Source organism: Bubalus kerabau, chromosome 17 (genome assembly GCF_029407905.1).
Source record: "Bubalus kerabau isolate K-KA32 ecotype Philippines breed swamp buffalo chromosome 17, PCC_UOA_SB_1v2, whole genome shotgun sequence".
NCBI lineage: Eukaryota > Metazoa > Chordata > Mammalia > Artiodactyla > Bovidae > Bubalus > Bubalus kerabau.
The window spans coordinates 67,125,833-67,150,533 of NC_073640.1; the positions used below are offsets into that span (position 1 = coordinate 67,125,833).

General features: G+C 48.4%; 1 protein-coding gene across 1 annotated transcript; it reads left to right on the forward strand.

Moving 5' to 3' along the window:
- Positions 1-5,115: 5,115 nt before the first annotated feature.
- On the forward strand, positions 5,116-22,756 carry RDH13 (retinol dehydrogenase 13). The gene is made up of 7 exons (XM_055552742.1): positions 5,116-5,288; positions 7,552-7,670; positions 9,983-10,138; positions 12,705-12,809; positions 17,330-17,542; positions 18,315-18,416; positions 20,231-22,756. The coding sequence occupies exons 1-7, from the start codon at positions 5,224-5,226 to the stop codon at positions 20,476-20,478; spliced, it is 1,008 nt and encodes a 335-aa protein (XP_055408717.1). The 5' UTR covers positions 5,116-5,223; the 3' UTR covers positions 20,479-22,756.
- Positions 22,757-24,701: the final 1,945 nt, after the last annotated feature.

Here is a 24,701-nt window from a genome sequence, read left to right on the forward strand (position 1 = left end):
AGAAACTCTGGATGTTGGTAAACATTTGAACTTTCTAAAGCTGTAGACGGAGTCTATCCAGGGACACGTACACATGAATTAACTTGTACTGATAGACGTGGAGGTTGATTTTATCTGTGCCAGTGTCTTGCTATTACAGAGAGACAGGGCAATGAGGAACATTTCCCCACGTGTTTCTTTCCCAATGACCTATTATTCTCTTAGCCTAAATTCTTCCAAGGGGAAGGGGTGGGTCAAAGATTGGAGCAGATGATTTTGCCACGTATTACTGAATGACCTTTTAGGAAGGCTGTACCAACTGACACTCCCACCAACAGGTAGGTGCACCTGTTTCACCACATGCTTGCCAACACTGGGTATTATTGCTTTGATCCTGCCAATCTGATAAGTGAAAAATATTATCTTGTCATTATCCTAATGAGTTTCTTTGATTCCCAGTAGGATCGAACTCATGTCTCTTGTGTCTCCTGTATTGGCAGGTGGATTCTTTACCACTGTGCCACCAGGGAAGCCCACACTTAATAAACAAAAGCTGGCATTATTGCCTTTTTCTGTTTTTTAAACTTCTCTTCAGCCACATTTCTTGCCAGCTGCTTACCCCTTCAAGTCAAATCTCCTACCATCGCAAGCAACTTGCCTCACAACTTCTCATGACTCCAGTCAGTCCACTTAAAGAGCTCCTACTCATCCTTCAAAACCCTATTTAGGTTTTGCCTCCTCTAAGAAGTCTTCCTAGCCAAATTAAGACTTAAATTGAAGAAAGTGGGGAAAACCACTAGACCATTCAGGTATGACCTAAATCAAATCCCTTATGATTATACAGTGGAAGTGAGAAATAGATTTAAGGGACTAGATATGATAGACAGAGTGCCTGATGAACTATGGATGGAGGTTCATGACATTGTACAGGAGACAGGGATCAAGACCATCTCCATGGAAAAGAAATGCAAAAAAGTAAAATGGCTGTCTGAGGAGGCCTGACAAATAGCTGTGAAAAGAAGAGAAGTGAAAAGCAAAGGAGAAAAGGAAAGATATAAGCATCTGAATGCAAAGTTCCAAAGAATAGCAAGGAGAGATAAGAAAGCCTTCCTCAGCAATCAGTGCTAAGAAATAGAGGAAAAGAACAGAATGGGAAAGACTAGAGATCTCTTCAAGAAAACTAGAGATACCAAGGGAACATTTCATGCAAAGATGGGCTCGATACAGGACAGAAATTGTATGGACCTAACAGAAGCAGAAGATATTAAGAAGAGGTGGCAGGAATACACAGAAGAACTGTACAAAAAGGAGCTTCACGACCCAGATAATCATGATGGTGCGATTAGAACCAGACATCCTAGAATGTGAAGTCAAGTGGGCCTTAGAAAGCATCACTATGAACAAAGCTAGTGGAGGTGATGGAATTCCAGTTGAGCTATTTCAAATCCTGAAAGATGATGCTGTGAAAGTGCTGCACTCAATATGCAAGCAAATTTGGAAAACTCAGCAGTGGCCACAGGACTGGAAAAAGTCAGTTTTCATTCCAATCCCAAAGAAAGGCAATGCCAAAGAATGCTCAAACTACCACACAATTGCACTCATCTCACATGCTAGTAAAGTCATGCTCAAAGTTCTCCAAGCCAGGCTCCAGCAATATGTAAACCGTGAACTTCCTGATGTTCAGGCTGGTTTTAGAAGAGGCAGAGGAACCAGAGATCAAATTGCCAACATCCGCTGGATCATCGAAAAAGCAAGAGAGTTCCAGAAAAACATCTATTTCTGCTTTATTGACTATGCCAAAGCCTTTGACTGTGTGGATCACGATAGAATGTGGAAAATTCTGAAAGAGATAGGAATATCAGACCATCTGACCTGCCTCTTGAGAAACCTATATGCAGGTCAGAAAGCAACAGTTAGAACTGGACATGGAACAACAGACTGGTTCCAAATAGGAAAAGGAGTACGTCAAGGCTGTATATTGTCCCCCTGCTTATTTAACTTATATGCAGAGTACATCATGAGAAACACTGGGCTGGAAGAAGCACAAGCTGGAATCAAGATTGCCGGGAGAAATATCAATAACCTCAGATATGCAGATGGCATCATCCTTATGGCAGAAAGTGAAGAGGAACTAAAAAGCCTCTTGATGAAAGTGAAAGAGGAGAGTGAAAAATTTGGCTTAAAGCTCAGCATTCAGAAAACTAAGATCATGGCATCTGGTCCCATCACTTCATGGGAAATAGATGGGGAAACAGTGGAAACAGTGTCCGACTTTATTTTTTTGGGCTCCAAAATCACTGCAGATGGTGATTGCAGCCATGAAATTAAAAGATGCTTACTCCTTAGAAGGAAATTTATGACCAACCTAGATAGCATATTGAAAAGCAGAGACATTACTTTTCCTACAAAGGTCCGTCTAGTCAAGGCTATGGTTTTTTCAGTGGTCATGTATGGATGTGAGAGTTGGACTGTGAAGAAAGCTGAGCGCAGAAGAATTGATGCTTTTGAACTATGGTGTTGGAGAAGACTCTTGAGAGTCCCTTGGACTGCAAGGAGATCCAACCAGTCCATTCTGAAGGAGATCAGTCCTGGGTGTTCATTGGAAGACTGATGCTGAAACTGAAACTCCAGTACTTTGGCCACCTCATATGAAGAGTTGACTCATTGGAAAAGACTCTGATGCTGGGAGGGATTGAGGGCAGGACTACAGGGGATGAGATGGCTGGATGGCATCACCGACTCGATGGACGTGAGTTTGAGTGAACTCCGGGAGTTGGTGATGGACAGGGAGGCCTGGTGTGCTGAGATTCATGGGGTCACAAGGAGTCTGACACGACTGAGTGACTGAACTGACTGACTGACTGAGGAAGTCTTCCCTTGCTCCTAGCCTGATTCTCCAGTCACATATCCTGGATGCTGGCCATAGTGCTTTCTTTGGATGCCCTGTTGTGTTTCCTGTGTCCAGGAGGGTTTTTATGACTCATTGTTGGTGCTACTGCCCCAGACCTGCAAGTCACGTCAGCCCTCTGTGTCGTAATGGAGCCAAGAGGTGATGCTTCACAGTTTCTAGATCTTTCTCCACCCTGGACATCCCCATCTCAGAGACCAACCTGGAGCCTGCTGTCTGGGTGCTTTCATCCTGTTCCCAAGAGTTCCTGCTGTTTTTGGGGGTAGGGCCCCCCACCTACAAGACTGCTGACCTCAGGCTTCTCCATCCTGAGTGCTCTGTTGGCCCCCGAGCCTCTCATCTCCAGCCTTATACATTTCTGCCATGTCCTACCCCCACTCACCAATTTTAGCTAAATAGGCATGTTTTGCCTTGTTAACAAAAAAAGGAAAAGAAAAAAAAAGTTATTGGCACATTTGGAAACTATTAATTAGCTATTTGTCATTTTAAAAGTGTTCTAAAGTGTGTCTGTGGATTATTGACAAACTCAATCCAATCATAAATCAGACTTACTTGGGTGATATAATTTTTGAAACTAAATTATGAAAGTCTTTTCAGTTTTTTTTTTTGCCTTTTCATCAGTTTTATTGCAGTATAATTTACATGCAATGCATGCATGCTAAATCGCTTCAGTCGTGTCCAACTCTTTGCTACCCCATGAACTGTAACCCGCCAGGCTTCTCTGTCCATGGGATTCTCCAGGCAAGAATACTGGAGTGGGTTGCCATTTCCTCCTCCAGGGGATCTTCCCGACCCAGTGACTGAACCAGTGCCTCTTACATCTCCTGCACTGGCAGGCGAGTTTGTTTTTACCAGTAGCGCCACTTGGGAAGTGTCTTACCTAGAATAAAATCCAGTGAACATACTGATGAGACTTGACGAATGTATGTTGTCATGTGTATAAATTCCTGTGTAATCAAGATACTCTTTCCAAAACTCCCCAAAGGTTCCCTTTGCAGTAATCACTTCCCCCACCCCTTCAACCCTTGGTAACCACTGGTATTCATTTTCTCTCCTAGACTGTCATGTAACTGGAATCATACATATTGTATAAATACCAATAGATCATTCCTTTTATTAAGAAAGAGTCCATTGTCTGAGCAGAAGGAAATGGCAACTCACTTCAGTATTCTTGCCTGGAGAATGCCAAGATCGGAACACCCTGGTAGGCTACAGTCCACAGATTGCAAAAAGTCCGATACGACTGAGCGACTTCACTTTCACTTTCTTTCCATTGTCTGAATTTACTATAAATAACTTATTCCTTTAGCTGTTGATGGACATATCTATTACAAAATTGGATTGCTTCTCACTTTTGATTATTTTGATTAAGTGGATGAGTTGAATTGCCTCTCCCTTCTACCTCCACAAATTTATATATGTTGAAATCCTAATATGTAGTAGACATCAGAATATGATCTTATTCGGAAATAGGGTTGTTGCAGATGTAGTGAATTAGGGTGACGTCATTTTGAATTAGGGTGGGCCTCTCCTCAGACACAGAAGTTCAGGCCTTCAGCCCCTTCTCCCTCAGACCCGAGGTCCAGACTACCGGCCCCTACTCCCTCAGACCCGAAGTTTACGCCCCCATGATCTCCTCGCTCAGTACTCCAGAAATCTGGGAACCTCCCAAGCTTGTAGGTCTTGGATTCTGAGCATTGAATTTATCAAATTGTCCCGGAAAGTCGACAAATAACTCGTATATTTATGCCACTTATTTATTTGTTTTCATTGAGGTATACTTGATTTTCAGCACTACATTAGTTTCAGGTGTACAACAGTGATTCAAATTTTTTACGGATTACATTCGGTTTAAAGTTTTTATGGAATACTGGCTGTCGTCTCTATGCTGTACAATATCGTCTCGAAGCTGTTTTGTTTTATACATAGCTAGTTCGTAGGCACACGTATTTTTAGATGAGGAAACAGGCTGATCCATTTGAAAGACAAACAGAGGACCGGGTCCGGAGGCGACAGCTGCCTTGCTGGGATCCTGGGGTCCCTACGGCACCGAGCTGAACTTTTAAGCGGAGCGAGTGTGACGTCATCGGAACAGCGCGTGGGCCCCGCCCACGGCCCCGGCCCCGGAAACTACCATTCCCAGCAGCAGCTGCGCTCGCAGTCCGTCCCCATAGGTCCCGCCCTGGAGGCCCCTCCCCCGCCCCGCCCCTTCCGGAGGCGCCGGTTCCGGCGGCGTGTGCCCTTCCGCACGTGGGTCCCCGGCGGCGCGCTCTCGGTGCAGACTCCGGGGTGTGCGTGTGCGGGCGGCTGCAGTCAGAGTCCCGCTCCGGCCAGGCATGAGCCGCTACGTTCTGCCGCTGTCCGTGCTGGGCACGGCCGTGGGCGGCGCCGTGCTGCTCAAGTGAGTTCGCCCGGGTCTCTCAGGCGCGGTAACGGCGGGCCGGTGGGCTTGGACAGGGAGGGAGGGCCGGGTGGAGATCGCCAGCTCCTCGCCCACCCAGGAGTCCTCCAGTCCATTCATCCAGCAGTGCTCCCAGAGAATGCAGGGACAAGGCTGGGCCCCGAGCGGGCAGGTCACGGCCCAAGGTCGGCCAGAGAAAGGGGCGGATCCGGGCCCTGGTAAACGTTTTGGTCTAGTTGCTTCCGGACTTTTAGTGCATTAATTAATTCATTCAGCAGATATCTACTGGGCACCTCCCATATGTCACGTCCTGGCCCAGATGCAAGGAACGTGTATGTCACCTAAGCTCTCATTGTTCGGAATCAGAGAAACAAGTTAGGATTGTCCAACTCAGTCAATGAAAAGATCGTTATTCTTTCCTGTGGTTCCTGGAATTCACTAAATAAAAACAAGACAGGCGGCTAAGGGGTGCAAACTGTTAGTTATAAAATAAACCACAAGAAGATAGTGTACAACCAGGGGAATATAGCAACTCTTTTATAATAGATATAAATGGAATATAACCTTTAAAAACCGTAAAGCATTATGTTGTACACCTGTACCGTATATATTGTATATCAACTATTCTTCAATATAAAAATCCCCCCCACTCCAAACCAAAATACGGCAACCAAATATTCTATAGCAGCACCATTCAGTAGAACTTTCTGTGAAGATGGAAATCTTTTACATTTGCCCTGGCTATTATGAGCCATACAGTGTGACTATTGAGCACTTAAAAATATAACCGTGTTACGCTTGTAGTAACAGTATTATACTGTACACTTAAAAATTTGTTAAGATGGTAGACCTTATGTTAAGTGTTCAGGATTAGCAATACATATTTTATTACAGTTACACAAGAGCTGGGAGTTAGGCCAGAAAGTGATTGCAATATTGAAATATCTTTTCCCCTGTCATAAGGGGTTGAAGGATAGACTGATTGACTGTTAATCTCTTTGCATAAATATGTTTAGGCTTGTTCATCTGCTCTGTGATGAGGCTTCATTTTGAAGTTGTTCCTCCTGATCCAATAAAGTCTTTTTTTGTGTAGCCGGCTGGTATCTTGTTTTTTTATAAACTCCTGCTTTGTAAATATTAATCGCCTTTTTTTTGAAAGCTCTAGGAAATGGAAATAATTTTTCCTTATCATAGAAATCATCGGGAAATTCCCTGGCGGTCCAAGGATTAGGACTTGGCGCTTTCATGCCAGGGACTGACTGTTCAGTCCTTGGTTGGGGAAGTAAGAACCCTCAAAGCAGAAGGCATGGCCAAAAAAAACGTTCATTGGCTGCTGTTTTTATTTTTATTCATGCTGATGTCTGTTAGTTCTGAAAAAGCTTAAAAATAATAATAAAAAAAAAAATACCAGCATGGGAAGAATAAAAGAAAGCTGAATGCCCTGGTTGGGGATGGGGAATATGACTATTTATTTTTAATTAAAAATACCCTCTTGTCTGGAGAGGACACTGTTTCTCTGGCCAGCTTCCTGTTGGGGACATTTAGTTGTTTCCAGTATTTAGCCTCTGGAATATGGACACAGTAGCAGAATAAGGCCCTCCTGCCCTCTCCCGCACATCCTAATGCCCAGAACCTATGACTATGTATCCTTACCAGTCAAAGGGGACTCTGCAGATGTCATTAAGGACCTCCATGATGGGAGATGGTCACCAGGTGGCCCCAGCGTCATCATAACGGTACTCACAAGAGGGAGGCGGGAGAATCAGAGCCAGAGACTTGACGCTGCTGTGTTGTTGACTTTGAAGGCGGAGAAAGGGGCCCAGGGATGCAGGTGGCCCTTAGAATCTGGAAAAGGCTCCGGAACAATTCTCAATTCTCCCTTGTGCTTCCAGAAGGAATATGGCTCTGCCGACACCTCAGTTTTATCCTGTGAGACCCGTCTGGGACTCTGACCTGCAGACTCTAGGGAAACACCATTGTGTGGTTTTAACCCACTGAACTCCTGGTGAAATGTTACAACAGCCGTAGGGTTCGAACACAGGGGTCTTTATCAGCTAACAATGGTTATGACGAGGAGGCTTCCCCACACCAGGAGGTGCTGAGTAACCACAGGGCTCCCTTGGGTTGTGTGATATTGTTCCCATATTTCCGCTGGAGGAACACAAGCTCAGAGCGGTCACTTGTCTGAGATCGTAACCGTTGGGGGCACCTGCAGTGAGAGTGGACAGACAGATGGAACTGACCTCCCATTTCCTACCTCCAGGGACTTTGTTGCCGGCGGGGCTTGTCCCAGCAAGGCCACCATTCCCGGGAAGACTGTCATTGTGACTGGTGCCAACACGGGCATCGGGAAGCAGACTGCCTTGGAGCTGGCCAAAAGAGGTGATGTCCCATTGGGCACCTGCTTCTTGGCTTGGGGCTCGGGAGCGAGATCTGGTGGTGGATGATGGGATTCCCCTGGGGGTGTTAAGATCTGGTGTTAAGACCTGGTGGTGGATGGTGGGATTTCCCTGGGGGTGTTAAGGCTTCTGATTCTTTCGGTTTTGCAAGTGGCAGAAACAAACGCAGGCTGGCGTAAGCCCCAAAGCCTGGTGTTCCTGGAAGGGGGCAGATGGGTCCAGGGGCTCAGAGGAGCCCCTGGATGCTCAGCAGTTTCTGGTTGGGTTTTTCTTTGCATCGGCCTCACCCTCTCCTATGCTGGTTGGACTCAGTCCAAGTGACTGGGTTGGGACCTGGGTCAGAGGTTGGGAGTAAGACTTGACTTCAGGCTCTTCCTTCCCTTGTAGCTCAGTCAGTAAAGGATCTGCCTGCAGTGCAGGAGACCTGGGTTCAATCTCTGGGTTGGGAAGATCCCCTGGAGAAGGAAATGGCAACACAATCCAGTATCCTTGCCTGGAAAATCTCATGGACAGAGGAGCCTGGTGGGCTGCAGTCCATGGGGTCACAAAGAGTTGGCCATGACTGAGCGACTAACACTTACTTACACTTACTCAGGCCCTTCCAAGCTTACTGATCGGTCTTTAATAGGAAGGATGCCCCCTTCGATTTGGGTCTGTTTGATGTTTTTCTCATGGTCAGAGTGGGCTTATGGAGAAGTGCCCTCCTCAGCACACAGATCTCTCTTTTTTAAAAAATTTATTTTTGGCCCCACTGTGTGACATGCAGGCTCTTAGTTCCCTGACCAGGGATCAAACCCGTGTCCCTGCAGGAACACCAGGCTTTGGGGCTTACACCAGCCTGCGTTTGTTTCTGCCACTTGCAGAAGCTCGGATTCCTAACCACTGACCACCAGGGAAGTCCCCACAGAGCTCTCTTTTGAATTTAGAATCTGGAGTTGCTGGGGGGACAGGCATGAGAGAGGGAGGCGTCCCGGTTTTTGTTTGAACACCTGGAAGACCGGAGTTGGGAGGGAGAGGCCGGGGCAGGTGTGAGGGCTGGGGGAGGCCAGGACCTCTCCTTGGGGGGCTCGAGACGCGGTGGCCAGTGAATGAGTCCCTGCTGGATCAACCAGGCCCGAGCTGCATGTTCACCCTGAGGTCAGAGTGATGGGGGCCATGATGGGTGGTCCTCTGCCCCTGCGCCTCATCACACAGGGTTTCCCCCAGGGAGGGGCAGATGTTCCTTTTTGGACCTGGCGAGACCGGAACTTGGGCCGACACACCCACTGCCATCCAAGGGCCGGGCTGGCCCTGCGAGGATGGATGGAGCCTGGACTTGATGAGCTCTGTCCTGGACTGTGATGGGGCCGCCGGTGTGTAGGAGGCGGCTGCTCCACCCCAGGGGAGCCCCAAAGATGCACACAGGCAGCATCCTTGTTGCCCATCCTTTTCTCAGACCCTGTTTCTCCTCACTTTTCTAATTTGAAAAAAAAAAAAAAAGTTTTTTTTTAAATGGGTGTATTAAATATTTAATTCACACACTTAAAATACACACTTCTGGGATTTTTAGTATCTTCACAGAAATGTGCAGCCATGACTGCTCCCCATTGTAGAACATGTTTCATCACCCCAAAATAAAACCTGGGTCCTCTAAGCTGTGGCCCTCTTAATGTCCCATCCTCGGCAAAGCTGGGATACCGCTGATCTTCCTCCTGTGGATTTGCCTCTCGGGCATTTCAGATTAATGGAATCATACACTGTGCTTTTATGCCTCTTGCTTTGACTGAGTGAGCATCATGCTTGTGAAGCTCACCCATGGTGCGGATGCTTTGGGATTTCCTTCGTTTTCATGGCTGAGTAATATTCCACTGATGGATGGACCACGTTTCCCTTAATACTTTTTTTAAATATTGGAGGATAGCTGATTTACAGTGTTGCGTTAGTTTCAGTTGTGCGGCAAAGTGATTCCTTTTTAAACATACATGTATCTATTCTTTTTCAAATTCTTTCCCATTCAGCTCATTACAGAATATTGGTCAGAGTTCCCCGTGCTCTCCAGTAGGTCCTTGTTGGTTATCTGTTTTATATACGGCAGAGTGTATATGTTAGTTCCAAACTCCCACTTTATCCCTCCGCCTCCATGTTCTTCCCTCAATGGACATTTGGGGCGTTTCTGCCTCAACAGTGCCTCTGTGTACGTTAGAGTACATAGTTTTGTATGGACGTATCTTTTCATTTATCTTAAGTACGTACACTTAGGAGTGGATCTTTTTTATGTTTATTAAAAATTTTTTTTTTCTTGTCTGGCTCTTCCAGGAGGCAACATCATTCTGGCCTGTCGAGACATGGAGAAGTGCGAAGCGGCGGCCAAGGAGATTCGAGGGGAGACCCTCAATCACCGCGTCAACGCCAGGCACCTGGACTTGGCCTCCCTGAAGTCCATCCGAGAGTTCGCGGCGAAGGTCACTGAAGGCAAGAGAGAGGCTGCGGGGCTTGTGAGGGAGGGCCTGAGCGGCCAGGCCGTGAGGAGGGAGCGCACCGGGCAGGCCCTAGAGCCGAGTGTCGGTCACTGCCTGTTTTTGTTCTGTCTTTGGGTGAAGATGTTACACTGTTTTCTTTTCTGACATTTTCACGTTTACATATTTTTCATTTTTACATGTGGGAAAGAAAAAAGAATAACATTTCACAGCATGTGACTTTTATTTGGAATTCAGGTGGTGTTTTGTTTTTTTTTGGCCACACGGCATGGCTTTCAGGGTGTTAGTTGCCTGGCCAGGGCTTGAACCTACTCCCTGGGCAGGGAAAGCACAGGGTCCTAACCCCTGGGTCGCCAGGGAACTCCTGGAATTCAGGTTTTAGTTTTTAAAGGTTGTTTTTTTTAACTGGAGTATAATTGTTTACAGTGTTGTGTTAGTTTCTGCTGTAGAAGAATGTGACTCAGCTATATGTATGCATATATCTCCATAAAGGGTCTTCCCTGGTGGCTCAGTGCTAAAGAACCCGCCTGTCAATGCAGGAGATGTGAATTCGATCCCTGGGTCAGGAAGATCTGCTGGAGAAGGAAATGGCAACCCACTCCAGTATTCTTGCCTGGAGAATCCCATGGACAGAGGAGCCTGGCGGGCTACAGTCCATGGGGTTGCAAAGAGTCAGACACCACTGAGCGACTCAACAACAACAAAATCATCTCCGTAAAGTTTTATTGACACACAGCTGGGCCCATCGATTTCCATTTTGTCTGTGGCCGTTTTAGTCCTGCGAGGGCAGAGTTCAGTGGAGACAGACCAAATCGCCTGCAAAACTGAAAGTATTTGCTGCCTGGTCCTTTACAGAAGAAGGTTACCGAGTCCCACTCTCCAGGAAAACCGAGTCCTTCTGTCTGAGCTGGGCTCCTGGGAGAAGCAGAGGCCGGGAACGGATTTGCTGTGTAGGGAGGCAGAGGAGGACTTAACCAGGAGGAGAAGGGCAGAAACACCGACTCACCCACTGTTTGCTCAGGCTCTCTGGTGCTGAGGCGACTTCAGGGACACAGACGTGAGTCAGATTCAGGCTCTGTCTCCGGAGTGCCTGGGGCCGTGTCGGCCGTGAGGACAAGTGACTCAGAGGGGACCCGAAGGCACGACGCAGAGCACCCAGGAACGCCCACCTTCTCCGCTGGGCGTCTCCTTCTGCAGAGCCAGGCATCAGGCTGGCGTTTCTTTGCACTCTCATCTCCTTGATGGCTGACTCACTCTTCCTGCTGCTTGCTGCACGGTCTCAGAACCGCTTACATATTTATTTATCTTTCGAACAGGAATAACATTTGCAAGCTTAAATGTTCAGAAAGTGCAAACGGGGCTACAGGAAAACATCTTCCCGGCGAAGCCGCCGCTAGCTCCCTGGCTGCTGTCCTCAGATGGGCTCACTGCGTCCCCCGCTGTGCATCCTCTGGGGGACCGTTGATGCGTGTATAAAGCAAACGGGGGGGATACGCCTCCCCTTGGGTTTTTTGTATAAACCGAAGCCTGTTATACAGCCAATACTGCCCCTCGCTTTTTGTCTGCAGCTCTCTCCTGGAGATCAGTGCGGGCAGGACTTTTTCCTTTTATTGTCGTGGCTGTCTTGTGTATGTTTGTTTCTCTTCCTGCTGCTGTGGGGCTTGCAGGATCTTAGTTCCCGACCAGGGGTTGAATCCGTGTGCCTTGCTGTGGAAGCGTGGAGTCCTAACCATTGGACTGCCAGGGAATTCCTGTGTGTGTGTGTGTTTTAAAGTTTTTATTGAAATATAATTGACTTACAATGTTTTGTTAGTTTCAGGTTTATAGCAAACTTGAACTCTGATTTAGTTGTATACACACATGAACGCTCACAAAAATACATTTTTTGTTTAAGACTCTTTTCTATTATAGATTATTACAAGGTATTGAGTATAGTTCCCTGTGCTATACAGTAGGTCCTTGTTGGTTATCTGTTTTATATAGAGTAACGGGCATGTTAATCCCAGATTCCTAATTAATCCCTCCCCCTGCACCTTGGTAACCATAAGTTTTCTATGTCTGTGAGTCTGTTTTGTAAATAAAGTCATTAGTATCCCTTTTTTTAGATTCCATATATAAGTGAGAGGATGAGATGGTTGGATGACATCATTGAGTCAATGGACATGAGTCTGAGCAAACTCTGGGAGATAGTGAAGGACAGGGAAGCCCGGCGTGCTGCAGTCCATGTGGTCGCAAAGACTCGGACACAAACTTAGTGACTGAATAATAACAACATATAAGTGATATCATATAATTTTGCCTTTCTCTGGCTCACTTTACCTAGTATGATCATCTCTGGGTCCGTCCCTGTTGCTGCAAATGGCATCATTTCCTTCTTTTTTATGGCCGAATAATATTCCGTCACACTGTGTCTTCTTTGTCCATTCCTCTGTCGATGGACACTTAGGTCGCAGAGTACTTTTTGAGGGGATCATGATGAAGCCGTCCTACTTGGCAGGTTCTGTTACCCATTTTATCGTGGGGGAAACTGAGTCCTGTTTGTCCTCACCCCCGTTTTCCAGAGGAGGAGCACGTTCACATCCTGATCAACAACGCGGCCGTGATGCGGTGCCCCCACTGGACCACCGAGGACGGCTTTGAGATGCAGCTTGGCGTTAACTACCTGGGTGAGCCTGCGGGCTGAGTGGCATCGGCCCGGGATGTGGGTGGGGCCCCTGTGGACCAGATGCAGGCTCTGGGAGGGGTCTTGCTCCAGTCTCCAAGGCGGCCGTGCGTGGGGTCACCTGGCAGCTCGGGGAGCCCCCTGTTCCTGGCTGGACCTTCAGTCCCGGACCTTTCATCAGCCTCTTGGCCTCTTGTCCCTTTGTCTGTCTGTCCTCCAGTCTCTGTCTGTCCTTCACTTGCTGTGTCAGTCTATCTGTTGTCACTCTGAGTCCATCAGTAAGACTGAGGGACGTTGGGTAGGTGTCAGTCACACAGGATTAGGGACCACCCTAATGACCTTGTTTAAACTTTATCACCTTTCTGTAGACCCTCACTCTAAATAAGGTTACACTCCGAGGTACTGGAGGGTAGGACTTTTTTTTTTAGGGGTGTTTGGGGGGTGACATGGCTTGCCTAGTGGCTCAGGTGGTGAAGTATCTACCTGCAGTGCAGGAGACCCGGGTTTGATCCCTGGGTGGGAAAGATCCCTTGGAGAAGGGAATGAGCAACTTAAGTTCAGTTCAGTTCAGTTGCTCAGTCGTGTCCGACTCTTTGCGACCCCATGAATTGCAGCACGCCAGGCCTCCCTGTCCATCACCAACTCTCAGAGTTCACTCAGACTCACGTCCATCGAGTCAGTGATGTTATCCAGCCATCTCATCCTCTGTTGTCCCCTTCTCCTGCTCCCAATCCCTCCCAGCATCAGAGTCTTTTCCAATGAGTCAACTCTTCGCATGAGGTGGCCAAAGTACTGGAGTTTCAGCTTCAGCATCATTCCTTCCAAAGAAATCCCAGGGCTGATCTCCTTCAGAATGGACTGGTTGGATCTCCTTGCAGTCCAAAGAACTCTCAAGAGTCTTCTCCAACACCACAGTTCAAAAGCATCAATTCTTCAGTGCTCAGCTTTCTTCACAGTCCAACTCTCACACCCATACATGACCACTGGAAAAACCATAGCCTTGACTAGACAGACCTTTGTTGGCAAAGTAATGTCTCTGCTTTTCAATGTGCTATCTAGGTTGGTCCTAACTTTCTCCCAAGGAGTAAGCGTCTTTTAATTTCATGGCTGCAATCACCATCTGCAGTGATTTTGGAGCCCCAGAAAATAAAATCTGACACTGTTTCCACTGTTTCCCCATCTATTTCCCATGAAGTGATGGGACCAGATGCCATGATCTTAGTTTTCTGAATGTTGAGCTTTAAGCCAACTTTTTCACTCTCCTCTTTCACTTTCATCAAGAGGCTTTTTAGTTCCTCTTCAGTTTCTGCCATATGGATGATGTCATCTGCATATTTGAGGTTATTGATATTTCTTCTGGCATTCTTGATTCCAGCTTGTGCTTCTTCCAGCCCAGTGTTTCTCATGATGTACTCTGCATATAAGTTAAATAAGCAGGGTGACAATATACAGCCTTGACGAACTCCTTTTCCTATTTGGAACCAGTCTGTTGTTCCATGTCCAGTTCTAACTGTTGCTTCCTGACCTGCATATAGGTTCCTCAAGAGGCAGGTCAGGTGGTCTGGTATTCCCATCTCTTGAAGAATTTTCCACAGTCTATTGTGATCCACACAGTCAAAGGCTTTGGCATAGTCAATAAAGCAGAAATAGATGTTTTTCTGGAACTCTCTTGCTTTTTCGATGATCCAGCGGATGTTGGCAATTTGATCTCTGGTTCCTCTGCCTTTTCTAAAACCAGCTTGAACATCTGGAAGTTCACGGTTCATGTATTGCTGAAGCCTGGCTTGGAGAATTTTGAGCATTACTTTACTAGCGTGTGAGATGAGTGCAATTGTGCGGTAGTTTGAGAATTCTTTGGCATTGCCTTTCTTTGGGATGGGAATGAAAACTGACCTTTTCCAGTCCTGTGGCCACTGCTGAGTTTTCCAAATTTGCTTGCATATTGAGTGCAGCACTTTCACAGCATCATCTTTCAGGATTTGAAATAGCTCAACTGGAATTCCATCACCTTTACTAGCTTTGTTCGTAGTGATGCTTTCTAAGGCCCACTTGACTTCACATTCCAGGATGTCTGGCTCTAGGTGAGTGATCACACCATCGTGATTATCTTGGTCATGAAGATTATTTTTGTGTAGTTCTTCTGTGTATTCCTGCCACCACTTCTTAATATCTTCTGCTTCTGTTAGTTCCATACCATTTCTGTCCAGTGTCGAGCCCGTCTTTGCCTGAAATGTTCCCTTGGTATCTCTAATTTTCTTGAAGAGATCTCTAGTCTTTCCCATTCTGTTGTTTTCCTCTATTTCTTTGCACTGATCGCTGAGGAAGGCTTTCTTATCTCTCCTTGCTATTCTTTGGAACTCTGCATTCAGATGCTTATATCTTTCCTTTTCTCCTTTGCTTTTTGCTTCTTTTCTTTTCACAGCTATTTGTAATGCCTCCCCAGACAGCCATTTTGCTTTTTGGCATTTCTTTTCCATGGGGATGGTCTTGATCCCTGTCTCCTGTACAATGTCACAAACCTCCGCCCATAGTTCATCAGGCACTCTATCTATCAGATCTAGTCCCTTAAATCTATTTCTCACATCCACTGTATAATCATAAGGGATTTGATTTAGGTCATACCTGAATGGTCTAGTGGTTTTCCTTACTTTCTTCAATTTAAGTCTGAATTTAGCAGTAATGAGTTCATGGTCTGAGCCACAGTCCACTCCTGGTCTTGTTTTTGTTGACTGTATAGAGCTTCTCCATCTTTGGCTGCAAAGAATATAATCAATCTGATTTCGGTGTTGACCATCTGGTAATGTCCATGTGTAGAGTCTTCTCTTGTGTTGTTGGAAGAGGGTGTTTGCTATGACTAGTGCATTTTCTTGGCAAAACTCTATTAGTCTTTGCCCTGCTTCATTCCGTATTCCAAGGCCAAATTTGCCTGTTACTCCAGGTGTTTCTTGACTTCTTACTTTTGCATTCCAGTCCCCTATAATGAAAAAGACATCATTTTTAGGTGTTAGTTCTAAAAGGTCTTGTAGGTCTTTATAGAATCATTCAACTTCAGCTTCTTCAGGGTTACTAGTTGGGGCATAGACTTGGATTACTGTGATATTGAATGGTTTGCCTTGGAAACGAACAGAGATCATTCTGTCGTTTTTGAGATTGCATCCAGGTACTGCATTTCGGACTCTCTTGTTGACCATGATGGCTACTCCATTTCTTCTGAGGGATTCCTGCCTGCAGTAGTAGATATAATGGTCATCTGAATTAAATTCACCCATTCCAGTCCATTTTAGTTTGCTGATTCCTAGAATGCTGATGTTCACTCTTGCCATCTCTTGTTTGACCACTTCCAATTTGCCTTGATTCATGAACCTGACATACCAGGTTCCTATGCAATATTGCTCTTTACAGCATCGGACCTTGCTTCTATCACCAGTTACATCCACAGCTGGGTATTGTTTTTGCTTTGGCTCCATCCCTTCATTCTTTCTGGAGTTATTTCTCTACCGATCTCTAGTAGCATATTGGGCACCTACTGACCTGGGGAGTTCCTCTTTCAGTATCCTATCATTTTGCCTTTATCCAAGGTAAGGAGCAGCGGCTGCGCTTTGCTGGAGCAGCCGTGAAGAGATACCCCAAGTCCAAGGTAAGAGAAACCCAAGTAAGATAGTAGGTATTGCAAGAGGGCATCAGAGGGCAGACACACTGAAACCATACTCACAGGAAACTAGTCAATCTAATCACACTAGGACCACAGCCTTGTCTAACTCAATGAAACTAAGCCATGCCCTGTGGGGCCACCCAAGATGGGGCATGGTGGAGAGTGTGGTCCACTGGAGAAGGGAATGGCAAACCACTTCAGTAGTCTTGCCTTGAGAACCCCGTGAACAGTATGAACAGTATGAACAACTTAAGCACGCACAATTCGCCTGTAACACACATGTGACTATCTTCATCCGCTGCTGGCTGGGACTCAGTCATGTGACCTAGTGGAGCTGCAGGGGAGACTGGGAAATGTAGTCGTTTACTGGGCAGTCTCATGGGTAACCCAAAATTCTATCACTGGAAAAGAAATGGAGAAAGGATTTTGAGAGACAGACAGCCCTCGGCTGTCACAGGACTTTGTGATAATTAGTTGTGGGGACTGTTTTGTGCATTGCAGGATTTTTTTTTTTTTTGGGTGCATCACAGGGCTTGTGGGATCTCAGTTTAATGGGCAGGGATTGCACCCAGGCCGCAGCAGTGAAATCCCAGCATCCTAACCAGAAGGCCCCCAGGCAACTCCTGCGCTGTGGGACTTTTAGCTGCATCCCTGGCCTCACCCACTAGGTGGCAGTAGCACTCCCATACGGTCCTCAGCTCTAAGGATGGAGATTGCCTCCAGACTTTGCCAAATGCCCCCTGGAGGGCAGAGGGGGACCCTGCTGAGAAACACAGGTTATGGAAGGAGGCAATAAGGTGATGTTCTCCGTAGGGTCCTACGCCTGGGACAAGAATTGAGGAAAAGTTGTCTTTCTGTTTTCCTTCTTCCAGGCCACTTCCTTTTGACGAACTTGCTACTGGACAAGCTGAAAGCCTCTGCCCCTTCGCGCATCATCAACGTCTCGTCCTTGGCCCACGTTGCTGGGCACATAGACTTCGAGGACTTGAACTGGGAGAAGAGGAAGTATGACACGAAGGCAGCCTACTGCCAGAGCAAGCTGGCTGTCGTCGTCTCCACCAAGGAGCTGAGCCGGCGGCTTCAAGGTGCGCATGGCCGGCCTCATTGGGCTCCCCTCTCCATTGGCTCCGAGCCTGAAGCGGTCCTGCCGTGACCCTGGGTGGATGGGAGGTCAAGAGGTGGCTCCAGGACAGAGCAGGCCAACCCATGACACACTTACCACCACGCTCCCCGCTGGTGCCCGACGCAGACAGACAGTCGATCTCCGCACTCTCCTCTGCTCCTCCCACACAGGCACCCGAGCCTTTGCTGTTCTAGGCCAGTGGAGCTTTGGCAGTATCTGGAGATGTTTTTGGCTGTCCGTCTGGGGAAGAGGGGCGGTTTGGGAGAGGCATCTCGTGAGCAGAGGCCGGGGTGGTGCTCAACATCCTACAGTGCACAGGATAAAGAATGATCCCAGCTCAGCGTCCGTAGTGCCAAAGCTGAAGAGCCTGCCCTTTGCCCTGGCTTCATAAAGAGGGTCTGATGACAGGCAGTGTGAGCTCACCTGAGCACTAGTCATAACTGCAGCGTCTCAGACCCCTCCCTGACCCACTGCTTTAGACTCTGGGCTTGGAGCCTAGCGGTCTGGGCTTCTCCAGCCCTCCAGGCGATGTTTACACACTCAGGTTCAGAAGCTTTGCTCTGGGCAGCTGTGAGACAGCTGCCGTGCAAGATAAAAGCATGGATGTGAAGGTTTCAGAGCAGGAGGGTGATTTAAACTCAGGGGAGCCCCAGAGCCCAGGGTGGGCAGCATCAGCCTTCCTGGTAAGGGGTGAACCTGCTGTCTGCTTGCCTCACTCTTCCTTTCTCTCCCAGGCACGGGCGTGACTGTCAATGCCTTGCATCCCGGCGTGGCCAGGACAGAGCTGGGCAGACACACGGGCATGCACAGCTCCGCCTTCTCCAGCTTCACGCTCGGTAAGTCCCCTCCCGGCCTGGGGTCCCTTAGCTGAACCCCTGTCCTCCCAGCTTGGAGCCCAGGGCCCTTCCTCAGTGTATTAGGGTTCTCCTGGGAAACTGAACCAATAGGATATACAGGGGTATTTAGAGAGATTGACTAGGAGGGTTTGGCTCATGCATCTGTGGGGGCCTGACCTGTATGTCGGAGGCCCAGGAATGCTGGCCCTGTAGTTCCAGCCCAAACCTGAAGGCCTGAGGACCAGGGGAACCGCTGGCGTAAGTCCCACGCTGACTCGAAAAGCCAAGAGGGCTGGACGTCCGGGCTCAATGTCTCACCCCCAGTTAACTTCCCAGTGCCTGCTCACCTTGGGAGGGTGGATTTCACAGTCTTTACACACACCCTCACAGACACCCCGGAAACAGTATTCTTCCTGGCTCTCTGGGCATCTCGTAGCTCAGTAAGTTCACACATACATTTTCTCTCTCTTTTACCTTTTGGCCGCTTTGCATGTGGGATCTTAGTTCCCTGACCAGGAATCGAACCTGTGCCGCCTGCATTGGCAGCTCCGAGTCTTAACCACTGGACCATCAGGGAAGACCCCACACATAGAATTAACGTCACACTCAGAGTCTATCTCAGGGGCTTTTCCTGCTTTACCCTGTATCTTCTTTTTCTCCTGTGTCTTCCCTGGTACCAAGTCACTTTCATGTGTCTGCCCAGCCTGCCAGCCTCAGGACACCCTGGGAAACAGGCCAGAGCCTTACGTTGTTCAGCTGTTCAGTTGTGTCTGACTCTTTGCGACCCCATGGACTGCAGCATGCCAGGCCTCCCTGTCCATCACCATCTCCCAGAGCTTGCTCAAACTCACATCCATTGAGTCGGTGGTGCATCCGACTCATCCTCTGTTGCCCCCTTCTCCTCCTGCCTTCAATCTTTCCCAGCATCAGGGTCTTTTCTAATGAGTTGGCTCTTCGCGTCAGGTGGCTAGAGTATTGGGGCTTCAGCTTCAGCATCAGTTCTTCCAATGACCAGTGAGAAAAGTGTTTCAGAGGAGGAGGTCGTGGGGCTGACTGCTTGGAGTCCAGCCATGCTTGGGATAGCTCCAGTTTCATCCCAAACTGGCTGGGCCACCCAGGGAAGGGACTTCTTTCCAAATCCCTATTTCCTTATCTGCCAGTAAGGCTCATAGTAGTACCTGTCTCACAGTGGGGAGGACTAGATGAGACTGCCCTTAAAAGGACCAGCACAGTGCCTGGCCCAGGTTTAGGCTGAATAAATAGTGAGAGCTTTATAATTAGTGTTTGTTATCCTGGCAAACATTTTAATTGGTGGTGGCTAGGTATCAAGAATCTTAAGGTGAGGCTGGCACTGGAGATAATACACAAAAGTTAGTTTAAAGAAAGATTGGGGTGGTGGGGGTACTTCCTCGGTGGTCCAGTAGTTAAGACTGTGCCTCCATTGCGGGGGCCATAGGTTCAATCCCTGGTTGGGGAACTAAGATCCCATGTGCCACGCATGGTGCAGCCAAAAACAAAGCAAAAAGAAAGATTGGGTGGGGTGAGGACTTGGACCTTCCATTGCCCCTAGGAAAAGCTAGGGGAGCTTCCTGGAGGAGTCAGCTTTCAGGCTGGTTCCTGCATCTGGAGTTGATTTGTCTGGGCAATGCCAGGGAAGGGAGCTCCTGTGTAAGGAACCAGAGTGGCAAAGGCCTGGAGTGAGCTCTGTGGGACTCCAGGGACCCTTCTGGCTTTGGTGGGCCCTGAGCAACCCGGGGTGAGATGTACTTTCCTCTCTGAATGTCTGGACTGAACTGTCTGTGGACTGACTGCAGGGCCCATCTTCTGGCTGCTGGTCAAGAGCCCCCAGCTGGCGGCCCAGCCCAGCGTCTACCTGGCCGTGGCGGAGGAGTTGGAGGGCGTTTCTGGAAAGTACTTTGATGTACTCAAAGAGAAGCCTCCGGCCCCAGAAGCTGAGGATGAGGAAGTAGCCAAGAGGCTTTGGGCTGAAAGTGTCCGTCTGGTGGGCTTGGAGATGTCCCATGGATCCCATGGGAAGAGGGGACAGCCGCTCCCCAAATAACTGCTGGGAACAGGCGTGGAAGCCACCAGGGAGGCAGAGCCACTAGGGTGGAGCAGCTACTCGCCAAACCCAGCTGTCGTGCCCGCAGCATCCACCAGGTGGCAGTATTGACAAGGGTCCGGCTAGTCAGAGCTATGGTTTTCTCAGTAGTCATGTTTGGATGTGAGAGTTGGACCATAAAGAAGGCTGAGCACTGAGTCTTTTGAACTGTGATGCTGAAGACTCTTGAGAGTCAACCGGTCCATCCTAAAGGAAATCAACGCTGAATATTCACTGGAAGGACTGATGCTGAAACTGAAGCTCCAACACTTTGGCCACCTCATGAGAAGAACTGACTGATTGGAAAGACCCTGATGCTGGGAAAGATGGAAGGCAGGAGGAGAAGGGGACCACAGAGGATGAGATGGTTGGATGGCATCACCGACTCAATGGACATGAGTTTGAGCAGACTCTTGGAGACAGTGAAGGACAGGAAGCCTGGCGTGCTGCAGTCCATGGGGTTGCAGAGTCGGACAGGACTGAGCGACTGAACAACAACAAATTGTCCAAGGGGTGCTGACTGCCATGCCTGCGGCTCCCTCTAGATGGTGGCATTGGCTCTTTTCTGGCCACAGTGGATGGGCTCCCAGGCGAGCATCTGGCCCAGGGCTGGCTGGCACAGTGTGCCGTGCTGCCAACAGGTGAGCTGGGCCAGTGGACGCCTCCCCTGGGAATCCACACCAGCAGTCTTGGGGGCGGTGTCACCCGCCTCTGGTGTGCACCATGCCTGAGACAGGATGGCCCGTGGGCAGGTTGTCTGACGCCGCTTGAGTGAGTCTGTGGTCCGCCGCATGGCTGTGTGCACTTCCGGTCTCCTCTCTGAGCTTCCCCAGCTGTTCACCGGACTACCTCATCGCATGGGGCCGAGTTTCCCCTGGCTCGGGGAACGGCAGGTGCACCTTCCTTACCAGCGGATCTTTACTGACGACCTGCCACATGCCGGACCCCGGCGAGGTGCTGGAGACGCCTGCAGGAACAGACCCTGTTGTCTCCACGTCATGCTGGCCACATCATGGGGTCGGGGGGTGGGCAGGGGGGAACCACTGAGGAGCCCGGAGGCGCGGGACCACGACCATCACTGCAGTTCCTGTGGGGACTTCAGTCACAGACTCTCCAACTTGCTCTTTAATAGGAAAAAAACAAAAAACTGTAAGTGAGTCATCGGTTTCCCTTTCTTCCTTTACGTGTGTGTGTGTGGCGGGGGGAGTGCTAAGGAGCTGGCCCGAAAGAACTTGGATTTATTACATTTAGAAAATGGGCTCTTGACTTAACTGTCACCAGGGCAGTAAACAGCTCAGAAGTTCAGACTTTCGGAGGCTAAAGGGGCCCGTCCCTCCTTTAACGTGGTGGCGGTCCTTGAGGTCTGGGCGCCTTCCGAGTTAGAAGCGGGGCTGACGTTCCGCTTGGGCGCAGCATGGAGGGGACCCCACAGAGCTCAGTTATTGAGCTAAAAAGTATCTTAACGTTAAAATGTTTAATACTTGGGAGAACTGTGGCGGCCATGTCGTACGATGCGCAGAAGGGCAGAGAAGGACCCTGTCCCAAATGCCATCAGTGCTGAGGGGGTGGGTAGGGAGGAAGTGTTTAAGACGCCCCAGTGCTCCATGGACACGGCGAGTGTTGCTCCTGTTCCCACGTTGGGTGGACAGTGGCCAGAGGACTGGTGTGGGGTGACCGGGCCCCACCTCCCCGTCTGTGCCCACTGTCTTCTCTGTGGGCCGCACCTGGACACTCACTCCTTTTTTTAAAGACAATGAGATTAAAAAGAAAAAATTATTTGGTTGTTTCGGCCTCTTTCATTTGGGAGTGAGGGCTCTCTACCATGGTTGCTCCGTGGCAGGTGGGATCTTAGTTCCCCGACCTGGGATCAAACCCACAGCCCCCGCTGTGGAAGCACAGACTCTTAAGCACTGGACCACCAGGGAAGTCCCTTCTCTCATTTTTTAAGGGCCTCTTGATACCGCTTGGCCCATCCAGACAATCCAGGATCGTCTTCCTCCTTTGACATTGGCTGTTAGGAACTTAAACCCATCATCCCCCTTGCTACCCCTTGGCCATATAAAATAGAAGGTTCTGTGGATTAGGAACACCTTGGGGGCACCCAATTTTCCGCCGACACTGTTCTTTTCAAAATCCTTAAGCAAAAATCCTTTCTGCTTAAATTAAGAGGAATCAGCTTCACCAGGGTTGTTGGCAAGTAAATCAATGGAAAAAACAGATTTTTAAAATCACAAACTCCCCACTATCTGCTTTCAAAAAAAAAAAAACAAACTTGGGGTGTGTTAGCAAGAAGAGGGGTTGGAATTCAGAGTCTGATTCCACAGCCCACTCTCTTTCTGGGGGAGGGTTATAGGTCCAAATGTCCGTGAGAAACTCTGACCGCACAAAGATTTGTCTGTTACGTACATGCAAGCAACCTGTGGCCCACGGCTGATGCTAACCACAAACCTTCACAACCAACATCCGCTTCCTTTCTGAAACTGAGAAACCCCGAAGACCACAAGTGTGGAGTCACACATCAGCTTCACCCTTGACTGCTTCTCTGAAGGCTTTGAGGTGGTTCACAAACCCAGCTACAACCTTCAGACGGATGGAAGACGATCAAACCGATTTACAACAAGACGGCGCAAAACAAAACCCAAACCCGCAGAAGCAGCCCAGAGAGGAGACAGCAGCAAAGTCATGCACAGACCCAGGGCCCACCGTGGAAGGCGGTGCTCGGATATGCTCTTCACCACGAGAGACCAGGCCAGGGTCACGTCCTTCATGCTGCCCTTTGGGCTTGGAGATTCTGTCGGGATGGTTTGGGCTGCTGATCACAGAACATGAAGGGGTTAAGCTGAACTGATGTGTGCACACGACCATGTGTGAAATAGATGGCTAGTGGGAGGCTGCTGTGTAGACAGGGAGCTCAGCTCAGTGCTCTGTGATGACCCAGAGGGTGGGATGGGGGTGGAGGGAGGTTCAGGAGGGAGGGGATATATGTATACACATGGCTTCCTTGATGGCTCAGCTGGTAAAGAATCTGCCTGCAATGCAGGAGACCTGGGTTTGATCCCTGGTTTGGGAAGATCTCCTGGAGAAGGGAAAGGCTACCCATTCCAGTATTGTGCCCTGGAGAATTCCATTGCAGAGAGTTGGACACGACTGAGCGACTTACATTTCACATGGCTGATTCGTGTTGGACAGCAGAAACTAAAAAATGTTGTAAAGCAATTATATTCCAATTAAAAATAAAAACAAACAGGGTTTAATCTGAGCTGACCTTCACCCCAGGCAAAAGCGAGAAGGAATTCCATTTCCCAGAAGTACAAGCCATGGGTGTGGCAGGCTTTGGGTTCAGTAACATCCTGAGGATTCCTCCTGTAAGATGGGGTCTAGCAATTACTGACGTCATCACCAGGCAGGGCTCTGTGGCGGGTTGAATGCATGTGCTTCCCCTAAAAGATGTCCAGTCCTCCCCCCAGTACCTGGGAATGGAGCCAATTTGAAGAAAGAGTTTAAGAATTTTTTGATGTGAAACATTTTTAAAGTCAATAAGGAGTTCATGATCTCAGCCATAGTCAGCTCCTGGTCTTGTTTTTGCTGACTGTATAGAGCTTCTCCATCTTTGGCTGCAAAGAATATAATAAATCTCATTTTGGTATTGACCTCTGGTGATGTCCATGTGTAGAGTCTTCTCTTGTGTTGTTGGAAGAGGGTGTTTGCTATGACCAGTGCATTCTCTTGGCAAAACTATTAGCCTTTGCCCTGCTTCATTCTGTACTCCAAGGCCAAATTTGCTGTTACTCCAGGTATGTCTTGACTTCCTACTTTTGCATTCCAGTCCCCTATAATGAAAAGAACATCTTTTTTGGGGTGTTAGTTCTAGTGTTGTAGCCACACATTCTGGGAAACAAACTCACTCAGAAGGCCAATGCAGATAGTGGAGTGCAGTTTATTACACCGGCGGGCCCAAGGCAGAGTCTCCTCTTAGCCAAGGACCCCCACCAGTTCTTGTGAAAACCTTATATACCCTAAGTGTACATGCTCAAATCCACCTCCCCAAATTCCTTGAAACTAGTCGGGACAAGGCAAAAGATACGATCAAAGTTAACCCATAATTCATGTGTCACAAGACTAGATAAACAGTGGATATTTATCAATAGGCCTGTGGTCATATCCTGATAGACATAATGGAATTT

Coding starts and splice junctions, on each gene's coding strand:
- RDH13 (XM_055552742.1), top strand. CDS start 5,224: ATGAGCCGCTACGTTCTGCCGCTGTCCGTGCTGGGCACGGCCGTGGGC. Junction 7,671..9,982: donor CTTGGAGCTGGCCAAAAGAG/GTGATGTCCCAT, acceptor TGGCTCTTCCAG/GAGGCAACATCATTCTGGCC. Junction 12,810..17,329: donor GCTTGGCGTTAACTACCTGG/GTGAGCCTGCGG, acceptor TCCTTCTTCCAG/GCCACTTCCTTTTGACGAAC.